Genomic DNA, 20,105 nt, shown 5'->3' on the forward strand with positions numbered 1-20,105 from the left:
AGGAGTTTGAACAAATATTTTTTTAATTTATTTATTTTTTTATTTTGCACCGGAAAAAGGTAGAAAAGTACAATGTTTAATATATGTTCAACCTATGCATTCAGCAGTGGAAATGCTATGTCAAACTTAAGCATAACAAATAGTGCCTATGCTTAGTCGCATCTAAAATAAGATGGATCTATTCATTTTGATGAGAATGTTATATTAAATTTACACATGAAAATGCTTTGTATTATTTCGAACTGAAATGTTCTTCTCACAATGTCTTGACTGATATAACCTCTGATCGTCTTCAAGTGCTTGTATTCAAATTCAGAAATTCTCAACAAAATCTTTTATTTAATCCATGAGGATAGCTTGCTCTCATTCCATCATTCATAACTGCGTAAATGTCTTAAATAATTCATAATTGTCGCACAATTAATATTCATAGTTATATTCTTAGCATCGACTACACTGTGAATTGAACCTTTAACCCTCAAAAGACTGTTACTTAGATTTTTACCTAGCACTTATATCTGTTATGCCACATATTTGCAAGATGAGAAACGTAGTCTGAATAATCCAAGTAATACAAATTATTAATCCTCATCTAAAAAATTTTGAAATGCGAGTTCAAATTTGTGTGATGTACAGAAAAAAAAAATTGGATGCTTGGATGTATTTTAAAAATAAATTATCAAAGTTATCAAAATTATATTTTCTGATAATTGTAAAAAATATTTTTTCAAATGTTTAATTTTTGTTTTACTCAAGGGAGGTAATTTAGACTATTTATTTGAACTGTTATAGCTATACTAATTTCTTTGTGTATAATCACATAATTTTTCTGGCCAATAGACTCTGTTGTTTTAGGATTTACTCATTACCATAAATACGACATACTTGGAATCTGAGTCACACTCTGAGGAGGAGGAGGAGGAGGAGGAGGAGGAGGAGGAGGTATTTCTATGCTATTTGGGTCCACTTGTCTGCAATGACAGGCAACTCCATACCAGATTTTAATTCTTGCAAACAGTAAAATGTCAAGTTAGAAGAATAACTATGGAAACATAAAAAAACCAATTATTTATAGTATGAATACATTAGCAGCAAAATGGCTCAGTGATTAGCAAATAAGTGGATGATTGTACTGATAGAAGAGTTTAATAATATTTTTTACACTCTATTTTAATTGCAAAGGATATATTTTGTTGCTTTCATCTACAGTTTAGTTATTTTTCTGATTTTCCTCAAATTGCTTGATTAATTTTACACAAAGTTTCGCATGGAGTTATGACTATGAATACAAAAACTAAGTCTTTTTTTTTTTTTTTTTTAAAGAAAATACTGATTTGGTCCCCAGGGAACAAAACTTCAATTTTTTGGTAAAAATCTCAAATTTATTTAATTGTATTTTAAAATCCACCATATTTATGATCAATGGTTATTTACTTGAAATAAAGACCTGTGGTTTTAGCCCCCACCCCTCTGAAGAAAGATGGACCCCCCACACACACACATACACATTTGCAAAAATTAGCCCTGTTCACAAATATCTAAACATACAATTAGTTTTCAATAAACCTAACAAAACTTGTGATGATTCAAATCGTAATTATCGCAGGGGGAGATAACTTTCCTTTTTAACTCTTCAATTTGTTAAAATCTCATGAAATTTGTCAGTTTGAAAATTCTTTTAGCTTTTAGAAAAGTTTAATTAATGTCGAGACATGAGATGGATGTCTACAAATGCACAACACTATCCATTTATGTTTGTGTTTTTCCAAACAAAGAATCCAATGAGTATTTTTTATGAAATGACTTTTATTTTTAATTACAGAAGCCTGTCCATTTCTTCGACTCTTTCAAACATTATTGCAGTATCAAACTAGTAGCGATAATTACATATATACTGACCCTCAGTGGACTATTCTAGTTTTTTCACGTATTTATTCTTACACTGTTTTTCTTTTCATTCCTTCTATTTTTGTTTTTCTAACATTTACAGAAAAGTATCTTAGTGTAGCTTATGGCCATCAATATTTTATATTTTCTCTATTATCACCGCTTGTTTAATATTAGACTGGGTTAATGTTCAAGTGAGATGGAGAAAATTTACAGTTTATTTTGAACCTTCAATAATTTTTTTTTTTTTTTTCATAAATAGCTAGTTTATACTCATTCGTTGAGTAGAGTTTATACAATACATGGTTATATCAGTATAGTCTTTACCTAGCTTCTACTGCTTTATGGCCAGTACAAAGAAAAAACATGCTACTTAGTATTTGCATGTACTTGAATGTATTTATGTATTTTTTTAAAGCAAATTTCCTTTGAATTAATGTTGAATATCCTCTATGTCTACTTTTTAGTACATTATCAAAAAAGAAGGTCAGTTAAAAAAAATAATGCTTTATGTTTTATGCTAGGTTAATTTCTTTAAATTTATAAAACTTGTATCCACTTAAACAAATTCTTTGTATTTGTGAGATTCAAACTCTGGTAATGACATCATAAAAGTTATTGCTTTAATAATGTGCGCTCTCCCTATCCTTAAAAAAACAATCTGATGTTTCTATTTGTGTATGAACAGACAAATTCCAAAAGCACCATAACTTTTTCATAGTCCATAGATGTTTATAGGAAAGGCTGTGAAATTAACACAAAATCTATATATTATAGTCGTATTTTTATTTTTATTTTGGTATGTAAAATGGGAAATGCTAATTCATATTATTAACAGTTAAAAAATTAAAGAATATTTCCCCGAGTTTGAATTTAAAAAATGCAACATCATTTCAAACCTAAACTTAACGATTTTTTCAAAAATAATTTATAGCTGGCATAAATTTGAAAAAGGCTTAAAAATAAATCTTCAGTTATCTATCTAATGATGCGTTAAGCTGTTTCATGTTTATACAAAAGCTATCAAACTTTCACACACATTTAAAAAGAATGAGTTCGCCTGATTAGTGATTTAATTTGATGCACTGAAGTAAAAAATTTTCACTTTTCTCATTTTAAAAATAAATTGTTCCAAAATCATATTGTCGTCCCTTTAACTAAAATACTACAATTTTAAATATATTTAAAAAGTGCCATTCGTTTTATTTATGGCAGTTATTTTTATGGTAAGAGGACAACAAATATTTGTTGTTTTTAAAAAGAATTACATTGATACAATTTTAAATAAATCTATATATCTATAAAAGTGAGAATGTGTTTGAGGACACTTCTCAACCTATATACTCAACAAAATTTGAAACAAGAGACTTGAAATTGGGTGTATAGAGTATTCAGACATGTGGACAACTTTTTATTGGTTTTCATCTGGAAAAAAGGCTGCTAAGGGGTAAAAATTGAAATCTTGGTACATAGGAATTTTCAGATTTTTATCTGTTTGCTAACTATTTTATGAATGCGCGTGCATAAATGGTTCACATAACCGATTCTTTATGTTAAGAATAAGTAGGTTTGAAAACATCTTTTAAGAATGGTGTCATGCTGGCCTAATTGTTATCCTGCTTGACTTGCTGTCTTTATGTTTTGGTTTTAATCTTAGCTCCAGTATTTTTTCTTTCTTACAAGAAATTAAATTTTTTAGAAAACCATAATACTCGCATGCACATGCCTCAGTTTAAAAATCTAATATCTATGCGTATTTTACGACCAGGCAACGCCGGAGCGCTGTTAGTAAATATATAAAAGACATATTTGTTGAGAATATTTAGCTGAAAATGACAATTATTTTGATGGAAGATAAAAGTAATTTTCTTTTTGAGTAGTAGTGATCCTGCAAGTTACTTCAAAAGGAATGCAGATTGATGTAGGAACATTATGTAATTACAAAACACACAAGGCCACGGCACACTTAAGTAATTATTAGGAGCATATATTACACTTAAGTGGTGGGAGAGGCCTACACATCATTTTTAATTACCCACCTACATTTTTGGTTGTTTTTCTTTGTTTAGCACAACTGGTCTCAAATATTTGTCAAGGGAAATAACTCTTCACGCCTTATTGAATTCTGTACACTAATTAGGTTTCGTTATTTAGAATTATTTCTTATGTAAATTTACATTTTGTGTTGTGCATTTTAGTGAGCAACCAAGTTAGAAATTTTTTTTCTTTTTTTATTTTTTCTAGGTTGGCTGGCAGTTGAAGAAACTTGTGTCAAACGTGAAAGAGAGACCAAAAGAAGTTGTCCTACTACTTAAAAAGCGACCCCACCACACAAATCCATATGGACACATCCCAAATCGGCGCAAGATCTCAAACAAACAGCAAACTTCTACTTTACCAAAATCCCTCAAGAAGCGCCGGTGCCGAGAGGAAGAGAAAACCTCACGCTCGTCTTTTCAGGAATATGTTTCGTCTAGTGTGACTACAGAGCTCTTTTCTCCCAAGTAAGTGATGGGATTACAATCGTACTTTAAAATGTTCGATTTTGAATGATATTTTAATAGTTTTTGTTTTCCATCAATGGTGCAATGTTTATCCGCACAGAAGATGAGCTCAGTAAACCAGGTTCAAATTCTGGCTGAGTCGGTTGCATTCACATCCATTAATACTTTTAGAAAACGTATAAAATGTACATTTTTCTCTTAGCTTTGTATTTGATTGTCCTAACGGATATTTTCATCGATTATGGAATCAATGATGCTAAGTTCAAATCCTATCAAATCTGTTGGGCTCATTTATACACTAATACTCTTGGAAAATGCATGAACTCAAAATATTGTTAAAATAGCAACTTGTGTACAATTAATAATGAATTATTGGGCATTAATTTTTGTTTTTCTATTGAATAACTGCAAAAAGGAGTATACTATAATTATGCTATAATTAAAACAACCTAGACCGGCCCACTTCGCTATTGCTATGAGTAAAGCAATAGAAATGGGAAACAAAGTGGATCAAAAGGTCAGATTTAATTCCTTGTTGTTGATATTCTCCCAAGACCTTTCGATCTACTATAAAAAAGCTGAGTGAATTTTGTTACCTAAATTTTTTTTTTTTTTATATTTTAATAACACAAAATACATGCTATTCTTTAGTTCTGGAATTGAATTATATTTGAAAATAATTACATTTTAATTTTTTAATTAACCATAATTTGTATTTACCTGAACTATCCAGCATCTCTAACTTATTTACGTATTTGTTTGTATTCTTTCAATATATGTTGAATCAACCATTCTCTAATATTTTTAAAATGATGACAACAATAGTAATCTTAGTGTCTTCCAAAGTATTGGTCAGAATTGTATTACATTCAATATGGATAAATTTTTGTGTGTTGGGTGTGTTACAGAGAATCAACATGAACACACTACTATAATAATAATTATAGACATACGTTTTAAAACTATTGAGTAGACTTGTAGAAAATCTTATATAAAGAGCCCTTGGGATGCTCAGTGTAATAAAATTAAGTATAATACCTTAATGAAGCCTCAAACAGTTTTTAGTATGACCTAGATTATTTTGGTTGCATTTTAACATTTACTTTCGTTATCATTCAAGTTCGGTTTTTCTTTTTCAGTATTTAGATGAAAAGTTATTTTGTTGTTAATGCATTTAAAATTTAGGCCAGTTTTTGGATGTATTGGATTTTAAATGAGAAAAATTCCATCTGTGTTTTTAAATACATTTTATGTTTGGGAATATTTACTTTTCTTTTATTTCTGTTTATAAAAATAAAAAATAAAAAAAATTGTTCCATAGTTTGCCCTCAAAGGCTTTGCAATATTTTCAATTTCATAAATGGTAATGATTTTAGTGTTAACTAGATTTATCTTTAAATAGGGATTCAATTTCTTAAATAAAAGTTGTGCTTGGACCATCTTCATAAAGGTGAAGAAGACAAAGAAGGGACCTTTGTGTGACCGTTCAAAAAATCCCATGGATAACATTTTAATAAAAAAAAAATTTAATTTAAAATCTCTTCTACATCTCATAGTTACGATGACCACTCAACTGTTTATTTTGAAGAAAATCTAATAGAACAAAGAAGTGGGCTAGTTAGTTAATGGTTCTAATAAATTCATAATTACTTTCCTTTTGAAAGGGTGTGAGAGGAGTTGTTGATTTGGGATGTGGCCTATGGAGACACATCCATGGTGAGCAGTTTGGTCAGATCCACAATTGAACTGATGGTCTGTCAATTGAAGACGCAAAGATAAAAAGAATATTTAAAAAAAAAAATCTTTTCTTGCTAATATATTTACATTTCACTTGCAATGAAGATTTTTTGAGTTGTTTGACTCTTATCGTTCGATTCAAATGAGTTGAAAGGTTATTTAAGCCAAGTTCCTCTTACAATGTGCTTCAGTAACGTGAAATAATTTGCCGTTATTGTGGTTGAAGTTGTAGTGTAGCTTAGCAATATGAAACAGCAATATACTCCAGTGGATTATGTATAGAGTTCAAAGTTTTTGGATGGTCAGTGAGAGAGACGGAGACAAGGAATGGTAAAAAAATACAGCAGAGACAGAGAGTTCTGTAATTTGATAAAATTTAACTTTGTTAATGACTGCATCCTTGTGTCTGTCTGTGTAAAAGCAAGTAGATATATATATATATATATATATATATATATATAATCTAAAAATCAAAAAAATCAAAATTAAAGTAAAACATCCCTACCAATTACCCTTGTTTCAGAGGAGCTGCCCCCCCCCATCTCACACACATTAAAAACGAACTTGTATCACATTTGCTTTCTTAGGCAAGCAAATAGATTTATAATGTTAGAAAACTATTAGACACATTCTACAAGCCAATAAAGGAAACACGCGCACCCCCCCTACACACTCACTTGACCAAGTATCAACTTGGCCCTCACTTCCACCCAAGTAATAAAAAATAAATAAAAAATAGTAAAAGGAGAAAGAAGAAAATAGAGAAAAGCAAAAGACAGCAATGACCATGGTCTGACCCCCAATAAGCAAGGGTAGGTGTGGAACACACCCAGTTTAGAATCATTTACAGACATTTCCACTGCTGGAAACAGGTCATCAAAATGGACTGCGAAAATGCTTTTATACGTTCTGAACACATTTTAAATATATTTTAAATATTTTACACTTTGAATAATTTCTGAAGAGGACGCTTCACAGAACGACTGAAACATGTAAGAAAACCATTCCAATAATTTAAAAACATTATTACAATGATCTAAATATGATACCTTTTATTTTTAAATGAAAAATCAAAACACGGAATAATAAAATAATGTTAAAAAATACATACCAATTGTTGGTTACCTTTCTCATATATATATATAAATTAAAAATTTGTTCCTTAGAAGCGCTGGTTGAGTTTGAGTTTGAATAAAATAAAAAATATATTATGTAAGTTTGAAGCTAAAACAACACATTATTACAAAATAAACAAACATTTATTTTGTGTAAAATTTATATTGAAATTCATAAATATATTCCGAAGCAAAGCTTCATCATCGGTATGACTTTCTTTCTATTTTTTTTTTTTTTTTGCCATGTTGTTGTTGGAGCAGAGAATCATCAAGTAGAAGTCTGTTTGTTTTTACAGTAGTTTTTTAATTCTTGGAATGGTGCGTTGGTCACGCAGCATTCATGTTAAGATTTTTGTTCCTTAGAAGCGCTGGTTGAATAAGAGAGGATATACCAAACCCACCAGAAAATGCATCGAAGCACAGAAATTAGGAACCCAAAATTTTTGGAAAATCTACAACACTGTAGTAAATAAAGGGCAAACAACAATTGCTTCACAACACATTATCCAACAATCCTAAGATTGTTTGCACAACAACCAAGAAGGTTAACATGCTTGCCAGTCGGTTTGCTTCATACTCCACATTGGACCCAGCAAACCACTCCCTCCCTAACTTTCCTTTGCAGACAGATGCCACACTAGATGATCTGAAAATCACTCCTTCTCAGGTGCATATCATAAAAAAGCCTAGCACCTCAAAACTCATCCTGGCTGTGCTATTTAAAAAAATGCTCCACTGAGGTTGCTCCAGTTTTCTCCAAGCTTTACGACAAATGCCTTAACGAATCTTGCTTTCTTGACTGCTGGAAAACTACTTCTGTAGTACCAGTTTACAAAAATTCTGGCGAAAGAATTGACCCAATAAAATATCTCCTCATTAACCTCCTCCTGCTTTTCGCCAAAATATTTGAGTCCTTAATTAATCAAGCTTTAGTCCATCATCTTACAGCTGCTAAACTGCTGACCAACCAGCAATATGTATTTAGGCAATTTACAGCAGATATCCTAACTGTAATCTTTGAACATATATACCATACACTGGACATAAAACGTTGTTTTTAGTTTATCCATAATAATTAAATATTTTTTATGAATTAAAAAATTGTACATAGTTATTTAATAGTAATCATGAGAAATATGAGCCCATCTACAAGCATTCAATTGAGCAAATATTCGTATTAAAAAAAATTCTGCATTCATATGTTAACCTTAAACTGTTTCTGTTCACTCATATTGTTATTGTTACTCACAAATAGTTCTTACACAGGCCATCATCACAGATTATTCACTGATAATAAACAATTTTCGGATCAGATTTTAAAATGTGCGAAAATGTTAGTGAGTTATCTCCCTTGTACAACGGATGATAGAACTATTTTAGTTGCAACTAAAATAATTTTTCTCTCTCCCTCTCTCTATGACTTGCTCGTCTCTTTCCCTTGCTCGTCTCTCTCTCTTTCTCTACGTCTCTCTGTTTCACTTGTCTGTCTTTTTTTCTTCCTTGCTCGTCTCTCCCTCTCATGCTTGTTATTTTCATTTTTATTTTTCCATACATGTCTCTCTCTTTCTCAATGACCTTCCAAAAACTTTTTACTAAACCCTTCATATTTAATCTACTTGAATACGTTGCTGTTTTATACCATTAGAACTAGCTACACTTTGGGTAACTAATCCCCCTTATATATATATATATTTTTTCTTAATTTATTTACTCAATTGCTTTTCTTTTTACACTTGCTCGCGGTACCCCCCCCCCAATACTATTGTTAAAATTTATCATTGGAATTTGTTGTTGTTAATTGTCGGCTTGTGATTCATTTGCTATTTTTCCTTAAACTGAATGTGTTCTCCAATTTTGAATCAACGTATGCCCGCATTCTTTTGCAAAAAAAAAAAAAAATTGCTGATCCCACACTATTTTAGTATACTTTTCAAATAGCCATACTAATAAATGCGCCTCCTAGCGACGAATGTTAGCAAAGGGGTGGACAATTTCCATTCAAATGTAATTGGGAATAACTTGAGGAAATTAGCAGAGTTACTCAAAAATTATGTTAATTTTGCCAAGTGAATTCTTTTTATATTTCAGTTAGTGAGAGAGGAACCTATCACCATACTTTCCCCTAAACAAGCCAACTGAATATGTAGAATACTTATCAGTTTTTTTTTAATAGAGAATAGACATTGCAATGTGAATGCATTGCTGGCAGCTCCCATAACTCTCGCTTCTCCTAATTTGTCTCTCAGATTGAGTGATTTTTTTTTTTGAAAAAGGGAGAAGAAAAAGCTGTATTCTAGGTAGACAGTATTAAGCAGTCGCCTGAGATGTTGGAAATTTTCTATTTCTATCCTTGTAACCATGTCACTAATAAGGGTGCTAGAAGTAAACGTGTTACTGGGCTGACATTATTCGCCTGATAGTCAGGGTCCTGAACCTTGGACTAACGACTAATTAAACCGAGATCTCCAACTTCCAATGTCATGTCTCCTCCAAACATCAGGAGTCTGTTCCAACCTTACAGAGGTTAAAATCCAATTACAGGAAACAAAACCAGACCTATTCTTCCTGAGTGAAACTGGCATTGGACTGACTATTTCCTAGATAAGCTCGTAATTAAAGGATATTCTAATTTAGCATCCGACCACTCTGTTGTCTCAGTTAAGATAAAAACAAAATGTAACAAGTCCTCTGACATATCTCCATCATGCGGTATATTGATACTCAATGGCTGACTGGGATAGCTTTCATACATTTTTATCAGCTCTGCATTCCATGTTTAAAAAGGATGTGTCCTCTAGAGTATCAGACATGATGGAATGGTTAATTTTAGGTATCGATCGCTTTATATCCTAAAAAAAATCCAGCAGAAACCTAACAGCCAGCTGTGGTTCTCTCCAGAATGTGCTGCTACTATTGCACACAGAAATCACTATTTCCATTGCTTTCAACATAATAGATATACTAAGACTAAAGCCACTTTCAGGATTGCCAGCAACCACTGTAAAAAAGTAATAAAGAATGCAAAAGAGTTGTAAGCTCAGTCTGTCAAGTTCAAAATAGCTGAGCAGCGGCTTGGTTTCCATCAATTTTGGCAAAACAAATAGGGTCCTGAATAGAAGTGTGTGCTCCATCTCAACCATAATCAATGGACCTGAGGAAATCTCATCAGCATCGGACAAAGCCAAACTCTTTGTCAAACCATTACTCTTATGAACCTTTCTAGAGCAATTACCTTTGATATATCAAAGACGTTTCATACGGTATGGCATAAAGGTTTACTCCACAAAATCTCCAGTTTCGTCTTGAAATCTTTTCAATTAAATCATTTGTTTCTGATAGGTTCATAAAATTAATGGTTGATAGGCAGAAATCAAAAGCTAACAGTTTTAATGCTGGAATCTCTCAGGGGTCCATCCTGGGCCTAACTCTTTTCCTGATCTACATCAATGATCAACCAAATCACATCCTAAGATCATTCGTAGATATTTATACTGATGACACTACCATCTATGACAACACTTCGAAGGCCGTAAACGACCAAGTTCTCTCTGATTCTCTTTTTTCTGGTGCAATGGGGAAAGAGGTGGCTGGTTAATTTTAATGCATCTAAAACTAAACTTCTATCTTCCCATCATCAACACCCTGATCTCTGTTTGCCACCAACTGAAATGAATGGCTCTCATCTTAGGGAGGCTGCATATTTTGACACGTTTATGGGTCTGGCGTTTACTCCTGATCTGAGATGGAACATGCGCATCAAATCCGTTGCCAAGGCTGCTGGAAAAATGGTGGGATCGTTCTACCACTCCAGTAGATATCTCACTGCTGATGCAATTCTCGACCAATATAAGAGTCAAGTACGTCTAAGGATGGAGTACTGTTGCCACATCTGGACAGGAACTGCTAGAAGCAGCTTATCCTATCTTGACAGAGTTCAAAATAGACTTTGAAGCCTAGTGGAGAATGCCCTTTTCTTTTCTCTGCAACCTCTTTCTCACAGAAGAGATGTTGCGAGCCTTTCTTTATTGTTATTTTCATGGCAAGTACTCGTCTGAGCTTCAATCTATGGTTCCCCTCCCCCTGGCCTGAGTTTCATGAAAAACACTCATCTAGTTGAAACCACTATGAATAATGTTCCCCACTATTTATCTGTTCCTGAACGTAGATTCCATGAACAAAGTTTTTCTTAGAACTGCACACCTGTGGAACTCTTCCGTTTTCCTGCTTTCCAACTGACTACAATATGGTCATCTTCAAGTCCAACGTTAACAAGTTTTTGATGAGCCACCTCCTTAAGCTATCCAATTTACCAAATTTCCACTACTAACAATTACTATGACATTTTCCTATTGATCACTCATTAGCCCTTATCCTTGAGTGGCCCCTGGGCCCTGATAAGCATCGACTCCTTTGTAAAAAAAACAAAACAAAAAAAAACCCCAACTTTTTATCGATTTTAAAATTTTCAAAACCAATTCAGAGACATAGAGAGAGGATGGATGGTCCAATGGATAATGTCCCAGATTATGGAATTATTTGTGTTCAGTTTAAATACAATCTGATCTAATGCTAGGAAAGTTATGAACCCATTAGTTTTCTTCAGCTATGGGTAAAATAGCAACTTTTATTTAAATAATTGTATACAATGAATTGCTTAAAAAAGGCAATTTATGGTTTGGCATTAAATCTTTTAAAAAGGGATGATTTGCTATTCGACAGAAACCACCCCCTCTCACACACACGCACACACAAAAAAACAAAAGAAAAAATAAAATGGAACTATGATTCCATATATAGTGTATCAGTTTCATAGTAATTTTATTGCTGTCTGGCTGAGGTACAGTTCTTTGTAGTCCTAGGAAGTCCATCCTCCCAGGCTTTACCATCTCTCTTTGAATAGGGGTTACTTTATTGCCAAATGTTCTGAGGCGCCCCTTCTAGGTAGTGCCAACATGACTGTTCAGGCATTTTTGTAAGCCAGAGTACACTTCTCTTAGTGCTTTTTGCAACCTCACCTGTGTTTAATGTTTTGAAGAAGAGTTAAATAATACTTAGATATACAGATATAATATAATATAATAATACTTATATTACGTATAGATATACAGATACTTATTTGTTTTCTTCTTATCGTTTTCTCTGTATAGAATTGTGATGAAAAATCAGAATTCTTTTCTGTGGGTGAAAAACGGAATTGATTGTAAAAGAGGATTTTTGTTGGCAGCTTACAGGATTTGAAACCGGACTATTTTAAGCTTTCCAACAAAGCACTATTGTACCAAGTTTTAAATAGGAAAGAAAAACGACAAAAATTATGTGCTATAAGAAAGGGTAAGCAAAAACAATGCAGCAAGAAATGCGACAATAAAATGCAGAATAAAAAGAATAGTTGAAAAGAAGATGCAGATATAAGGAAATGAGAAAGAATAAAAATAGATGAAGGGAATAAAAAAAATCTAAATAATAACGACACAAGAAAAATAATAAAAATGGAACAAAAGAAATTGTGAAATAAAAAACGAAATCCACTCGAGAAATTGAATCAATTGAATAGAAAATGTAAATGCTGAGCTATTAATGAATAAATGAAAAAAATGTTTATCATTTACAGCTAAAGAACAATTTCTATTTATCAAAGTGTTCTAAAATGACATTAATCAACTGAAAATTTTCAGGGAAAGCAATATCCAATAAACAGTTTGATTTTATAAAAAAAAAAAAAAAAAATGAACAAATCAATGATGGCGGCCAGTTGAGATGAAAAAGAAAAAAAAAACATTTAAAGTTAATAAATGAATTCACATGATTTGGATGCTTTGAACGACTGTTCTCATCTTGAATGTTATTTTCACAACGTTTAGGTCAATGTAACCTCCAACTGTCTTCAGGTGTATCTTGTCGAACTGGGGAATGTTTTTGTCAAACTCGGGAATTTGGACAGAATTTTGAATGCAAAGACCCATGACCAGTGGTTGGGGTACTTGGAATAATTAATAATTGTAAAAGTGATTTTTTTCCTGAAGGTTAAAGGTTCAATTCTCAGTGTGGGCGAACGAAAAATACAATTGCACATTACTTAGGACCTCTATCCAGTCATGGCTGACGGAATGAGAACATGCTACCCCCGTGAAGTAAAAAAAAAAAAAAAGGGTTCTGTTCGAAATTCCGTCCAAATTCCTAAGTTTGACAAAAACATTCCTGAGTTTGACAAAATACACCTGAAGAAAATCAGATGTTACACTGAAACGTTGTGAAAATGACACTCGAGATGAAGTAGTGTGAAAATGACACTCGAGATGAAGTAGTGTGAAGAATCCAAATAATATGAGTAACCAATCCTCACTTCAAAAATTCAAAAACGTTAATAAGTGAAGATATATTTTCTGTAATGTGTTTATCATGTGTCTCAGCACACGTTAACATGTTATTACTTATGTAAAAGAACGTTGTTTGTATGTCTAGCTAAAAGTAAAAAACTACACAAGACACACCCCCAAAGCTGATATATTCTTTTTCACCATTGCTTTTGAAAAAAAAAAGTTTTTTGATAAATATCAGTCTTTTGATGGTCAGTAGGAACAAAATTAGTTACGTTGTGGGTGTCATTTTAAGCACTTTTTAATGGTATGCAGTAGTTTGTCTTCTTTTTTTTTTTCTAGTTCACAGAGAAAGTAAGAAAGGAATATAATAGACAGGAGAAGATAGTTGGTAAGAAGATAGACGAAGGAGTATGAAGGGAGAGAGAGAGATGTTACATACATTTTAAAACTTTTGTTCATGCCCTCCCTCTCCAAGTAACCATGCTAGTTAATTATGTATCAATTATTAATTAAAGAAAGAAGGAGACTTTTGTATTAATAAAATAATTCATTTGTTGCCATCATTTCAAGTACAAGTAGCTTTTTTTTAAATTTGTATATTTTCACACTTTGTTTTAGTATGATCCAGAGAAGAGGGGTTTGGAGGAGGTAGAGGGTCAAATTATAGGAAAACAGTTGAATATCTATAAATTCCCAAATTAATTGAGTTTATTTATTTTTCATTTTATAAGTTATAAATATGTACTGTTCATAATTTTATGTGCATTTGTATATATATATATTAAAAAGTTTGACTCCTGTCCAGGTAACCTACATCTAAGATTTCAAGTGTTTAGACCCAAAATTGCCGGAGGAGTTTGGTAGAGTCTGCAAAGGTCAACTCTTTCAACTTTGACCTCTTGGCAGCAAAATTTTCGCCCAAAAAACTTATTACAAAAGCTTGCTGCTTATCTGAATACCCTTTATGTAAAATTTCAAATAATTAGACCAAAAATTGGCTGAATAGTTTGCTAGAGACAGCAAAGGTAAAATCTTTTGAACTTTAACCCCCTTTTTTGTCAAAAAACTGATTAAAAGTTTGCCCTATGTCTGAATATATTTTATGTAAAATTTCAAATGTTTAGAATAAAAATGGGCTGAGTAATTTCATAGAGACCGCAGAGGTCAAATTTTTGAAAACTTTGACCCCAATTTTGACCCCTTAATATTTATTGTTTTGGGTTCAGATCAAATTCTAAGTTTGATCCATGTCCAAATAACCTACATCTAAAATTTCAAGTGTTTAGACCCAAAATTGGCAGAAGAGTTTGGTAGAGTTTTCAAAGTGGAACTTTGACCCATTGACAGCCAAATTTCTGGTCGAAAACCGATTAAAGATTTTCCCAAATCTCAATATCCTTTATATTAAATCTCAAGTCTCTAGACTGAAAATTGACAGTAGTTTGGCAGAGAAATGTACACACACAGACAATTTCACTTTTATAGATATGTAGATAGACCTCTCAGTCACCAGGAACTTCAAGTATTTCTATCGTTATTTTCACAACGGGTCCTTGATTGAATTTCTATCTGTGCACCTCCCTCCTTTGTAAAACATTTGTGGCAGACACTTGCCCAGCTACAACCACCGGCAACAATTTCCCTTAATCTCTAACTATGCCTAAAACTAAACTAAAATTCCACAAGCAAAGTTTCTTTCTTTGAATTATCTGGCTGTGGAACACAATACGGTGGGGCTGCTTTCCAACTGACTATAACCTGGAGGTTTTCAAGTCTAATGTAAATAAGCTCTTGCTAAGCCACCCCAAATTCCACCATTTTATTAATCATCATTATGTTGTTTCACCGGCCATTAACCTTTATTCTCAAGTGGCCTTTTGGATTTCATATGCAGTGATATCCCAAGTAAAAAAAACAAAAAAACAAAACAAAAAAAAAACAACAATTATCAGAATCATGAAAGTTTGTTTGTCTACAAAGTCTCCATCTTTGAATCTTGACTAACTTTTACAAAAGGTTTGGGTACATCTTGCAATAATGTGAAAAGCAAACTCTTCTAATCAACCGCATCTCGTACTGCACAGCTCATAAGAATAAACATTCCAGCTTAATACAGCCATATCATATTTTATGAAGATGTTTGTGTGTGCTATCCAAACAAATGCACAAGATTTTTGTAGATATTTAATGTTTAATGAATTTGACATCTGGGCAATGTTTGCTTATCTTGCTAGTTTCTCCTGAATAGAATTGTTTAAAACAAAAAAAAAAAAAGAGAAAAAAAAATTCACTAAGGAATTGTAACAAAACGAAATATTTGTAAGCATAACATTTGTTGGCAATTATAATTTTTATTGGTCCCCGATGTTAATAGGAAATAAATTTAGTGTTTGTTACTCATTTGTCTGCTAATTCATTATTCTGTTTGTCTTCTGTTTTGCTAAGTTTTTCACAAAATTTTCGACTTATAGAACCATGAGTGCAGAAAATTGATAAGCCACAGTTTTCATTCGATTCGTTATTCTAGTGCTCTCCTTGGCTATTTTGTTCAATGCAACGCAGCTTCTTATTTCAGCAGCTTCTTTCCAAGAACTCTCTTCATGCTGACTGTTTGCCTCCTATTGATCGCTTTGGTCTTTTTAAGATTGTGATCAATAAAGCATCTCCTGATTTGTGATAATCATCTTTTGTTCTTGTTAGCTCTTTACATCAAGTGGCTTCATACCTTGTCTGGAGTGATTTCCATAAAAATAAATTCTTACTTCTGTTCGAGAGGTCTAAAATGACATTTTTTTTTCAATTATCTAAAAATGAACTCCATAGCTTTGGCTCAAACCCCCCAAAACTTTGGATTAGTTCTATGAACTGTTATGTTATATGAACTGTTGAACCCCAAGAAAACATTGGTTTCTTTGTAGGAGAAAAATTGAAAAATACCCCACAATTGCTCATTTTCATAAATAGTCATTATTTACTCTTCCTCCCCCTCTCTCATCTGATACACGTTGTGATCGTAACGATCGCAGGGAAATCACATGTTTTATTTGTTTAATTTTGGGTATTGTTTTAACTTTTTTTTTTTAATTAATTTTTGTTGTTACTGTTGTAGGTAAAAATTTGTTTATTTATCTCTAATGAAAAAGAAAATATGCATTCTTATAGAGAAAGCAAAGATGTTATTTTGGGAATGGGGTTGTAAAGATTGTGGAAAAAAATTTTATTCCTTTTTTATTCTTTCTCTCTCTTTCTCTCGCTCATCTCTCTCTCTCTCTCTCTCTCTCTCTCATATCTCTACTATTATATAAAAGGAACTTTGTGTCAGTGAGTGTGAATCGTTCCCGATGGACTCTTAAATGACTCGGTCGATTTTTTTTTTTTTTTTTAAATTTCACACGAATGTACTTTATGTGCCTGGCAGTGTTCTTAGAGAGGTTTTCTCTCGGAATATCTTTGATAAGTTTTGATAATTGAAAAAATCTTTTGAACGAAGGAACAGGTGATTTTGACTAAAGTTTACGTCTTATATAGCCTAACATCACGTGTGCATTTGAGAGGCTTTATTACCACACAAGCAGAAAGGCTTGGCATATAAAATCAACAGTAGGTATTTTTATATGACAGGTAGGCATTTGAAATAAATGGTTCTGTTCAGAGCACAATTGGACCATAATACTTGAATTTTTCATTTTAAACTCTAAGTCAAGTCATTACTTCTCCTGGTGCACCATGATGGTGCTCCACTAGAGCAGGCAATCAATCGATTTGATTGAAAAATGGATGACAATAAATGTATGGGAAGGTGAAACATTTGTTGATTCTCATTCAATTCTGAGCAACAGTGGGTCTCCCTGCTAATATATATATGTGTGTGTATATATATATATATATATATATGTGTGTATATATATATATATATATATATATATATATATATATATATATATATATATAATGAAGGATATGATGAAGGACGGAGAGGTGAGTTTCGCTGCTTGTAAATAGCAAATGGCGTGTGCTTTTATATATGTATTACATTTGTATTTTGTGTCTGAAGATTAACCATTTTGGAATATCTTTTAATAAACTACATTTGAAGCTTGTCCGAATGGTCGGGGAAACAATTGTAACACTAAAACATCGTATAATAAAACACATGTTGTGATATATGATTTTCTTGGTTATTGTGGAATTATATATTGTTCTTCTCTCTCACTTTTTCTTCTATTTTCCCTTCCATTTTTTTTTTTTTTTTTCTCTAATATTTCGTCTTAATTCTTCTTAGTTTCCTTGTATTTCTACTTACCTAATTCAAATCTCTCCTGGCATCTTTTAATCATAGTATTATGCCTAAAAGTGCATTTTTATTGACATGAAAAAAAAGGGAGTAAATCCTTCTATGTTATCCTTCTTCTACCCATAAATACCCTTCTCTCCCCTGATCCCTTCCATTAATCTTGTTGTTCCCTCTCGATCCTCTCTCGTTTCACCTTTCTATTGCTTACAATGGTTGCCAATATATCGATTTCGTTTTCATAAAAAGAATTGATGACTTGATTTTCTTTTGTTTCCATTGAGGAGCATCTTGTTGTTTCTGAAATATCTTTTTTCTTTTTTCTTTTCAAAACGTTGCCAATCAATACAAAGAAGAAAAACTCATCAGTTTTGACATTTTGTCACACATAGATATATAAGCAGTAGAAACAGAAATCAGTACTCCATGGTGACTGTTTTAGTTTTGTGCGATTCACCTGCCCCCAATACTTTCTCTCTATATGCAAACTTGGAAAGTCCAATCAATAATAAGTCTGATGGTGGGTGAGGAGGGTTATAATATTAGAACAATTTCAATTTATAGTCACTAATAATTCACAAATGAGTATAATATATCACTAGAAGAATACCTGTCCTAGGATGGGTAAAATTAATTCCCCAAATAAGTTTTGCACTGTTTATGTCTCCTCACGAAGATTAAAATTAAAATAATGCTACCTAACCTTATCTATAGAATCCTTATTCCAATTTTAATGAAAATCTATTAAATGATTTCGGTTCTAGAAAATGTTTAAAATTAAAGGGGTCTTAAACAGAAATTGAAATCCAGAAAATCTTGCTTAATTGGTATAAAGTGACTATAGATCAAATTCAAAACAAATCTGAAATATTTGAATTTTTAAATGAGACGTGGTGCCCATATTATAACTCCAAACATCTTATGCATCTCGGAAATCACATTTAGTATAAATTTAAAAAAAATAATGATGGAAAATTGAAAACTTTCTAATCTCATACAGATTTTCCTTTCAAACTTACAGCAAATAGATTTTCATTATGCAAATCATCTTCTACCATGAATTGAACGGCCACTGTTACAAATCGAACTACAGTCTGCAGTGGCACAAACCATTTGCCATGAATTGAACTACTGATTTTTACTGGGCTTCAAGCATTGGACTACTGAAAACCAAATCACAGTGCATACGGCACAAACTATTGTCACTAATCTAATTATTGTCGATTGCTTTTTAATAAGCTTACTCTAATAACAACTATAAGAAAGCAAACTACAATAAACTTGTTCTTCAGATGCTGCACTTCAATTTCTTGTTCTCATTCGGTGGAGGAGCAATCCTTCACTACTGAGACAATTTTTTATTTTTGTACTTTTTCTCCATGTTAAAAAACGACCCTGGTGTCTAACTCTGTCCCGTGGGGAGGCATTGTAAATAGGTACAATAAACTTGTGAATCGGTATTTTTGTGTGATAATGATGCACTGTGTTTCATGCATCTGTAGAGTGTTCTTAGATTCATGATGAACCACAATTTACCGTAGGGAAATTTATTTTGTATGAAGTCATTTAACAAAGATCGCAATAAAAGCTTCAATTAAGTCTTTTTACTGCATACTTTGGAGAGCTTTACTGCATGCTTGAAAACAAAATCCTCCCATTTATGATCTTTGGTCTGTCTTTCAAGAGCAGCATATGAATTTCAACCCGTATCTGGTTGGCTCATTTCTTTTAGTTATCGTCTTGATTTTTTAAAATTAAATCGTTTTGACATTATTTTACATAGTTGGGGTCTGTTAGACTAGAAACATGTCTAAACCACATTAATTTCTTTCTCCGAATAATGTAGTTGATGAATTTTTTTTTCCTTTCACAAAGTTACTTCAAAGATAGTTCTTAAAATATTTAAAAATTCAAAGACATTGAGCGTCCACTCATGCTACTTACGAAATACATAAGCCAATCGTTGCCTTTCTTCATAATAAAAAGAAATTCAGTTTGCTCACACCTACTTTCTTTTCAACTAAGAGAAATTCAACAAAAAAATTAAATGTTATTTGGTTGGTTTTGTTTTACAGCATTTCAACCATTTTTAGTTATTTAATACCAAATCCAGTAATTTGGGAAAAGTTTTTATGCTTCAAGTTCTTATAGTTATATCTTCAAATATTTATTCATGGTGTTTGGTTGTTATGTAGGAGTAAATTGTTTTCGATTTTGTTTGTTTGTTTGGTTTATTGGCAAGGGTTGTTTT

At 32.1% G+C, this 20,105-nt stretch overlaps 1 protein-coding gene across 1 annotated transcript in view; it reads left to right on the plus strand.

The window, feature by feature from the left end:
* The window catches only part of LOC145247789 (uncharacterized), a 372,873-nt gene that overhangs the window by 20,059 nt on the left and 332,709 nt on the right, over nt 1-20,105 (plus strand). Inside the window, exon 2 of the mRNA XM_080109427.1 lies at nt 4,132-4,391. Within this exon, the coding sequence (XP_079965553.1) occupies nt 4,132-4,391 (260 nt within the window). The remainder of the gene's footprint in view (nt 1-4,131; nt 4,392-20,105) is intronic.

This window comes from Euprymna scolopes, chromosome 26 (genome assembly GCF_053919585.1).
Source record: "Euprymna scolopes isolate OS-2025 chromosome 26, ASM5391958v1, whole genome shotgun sequence".
In the NCBI taxonomy this organism is placed as follows: domain Eukaryota; kingdom Metazoa; phylum Mollusca; class Cephalopoda; order Sepiida; family Sepiolidae; genus Euprymna; species Euprymna scolopes.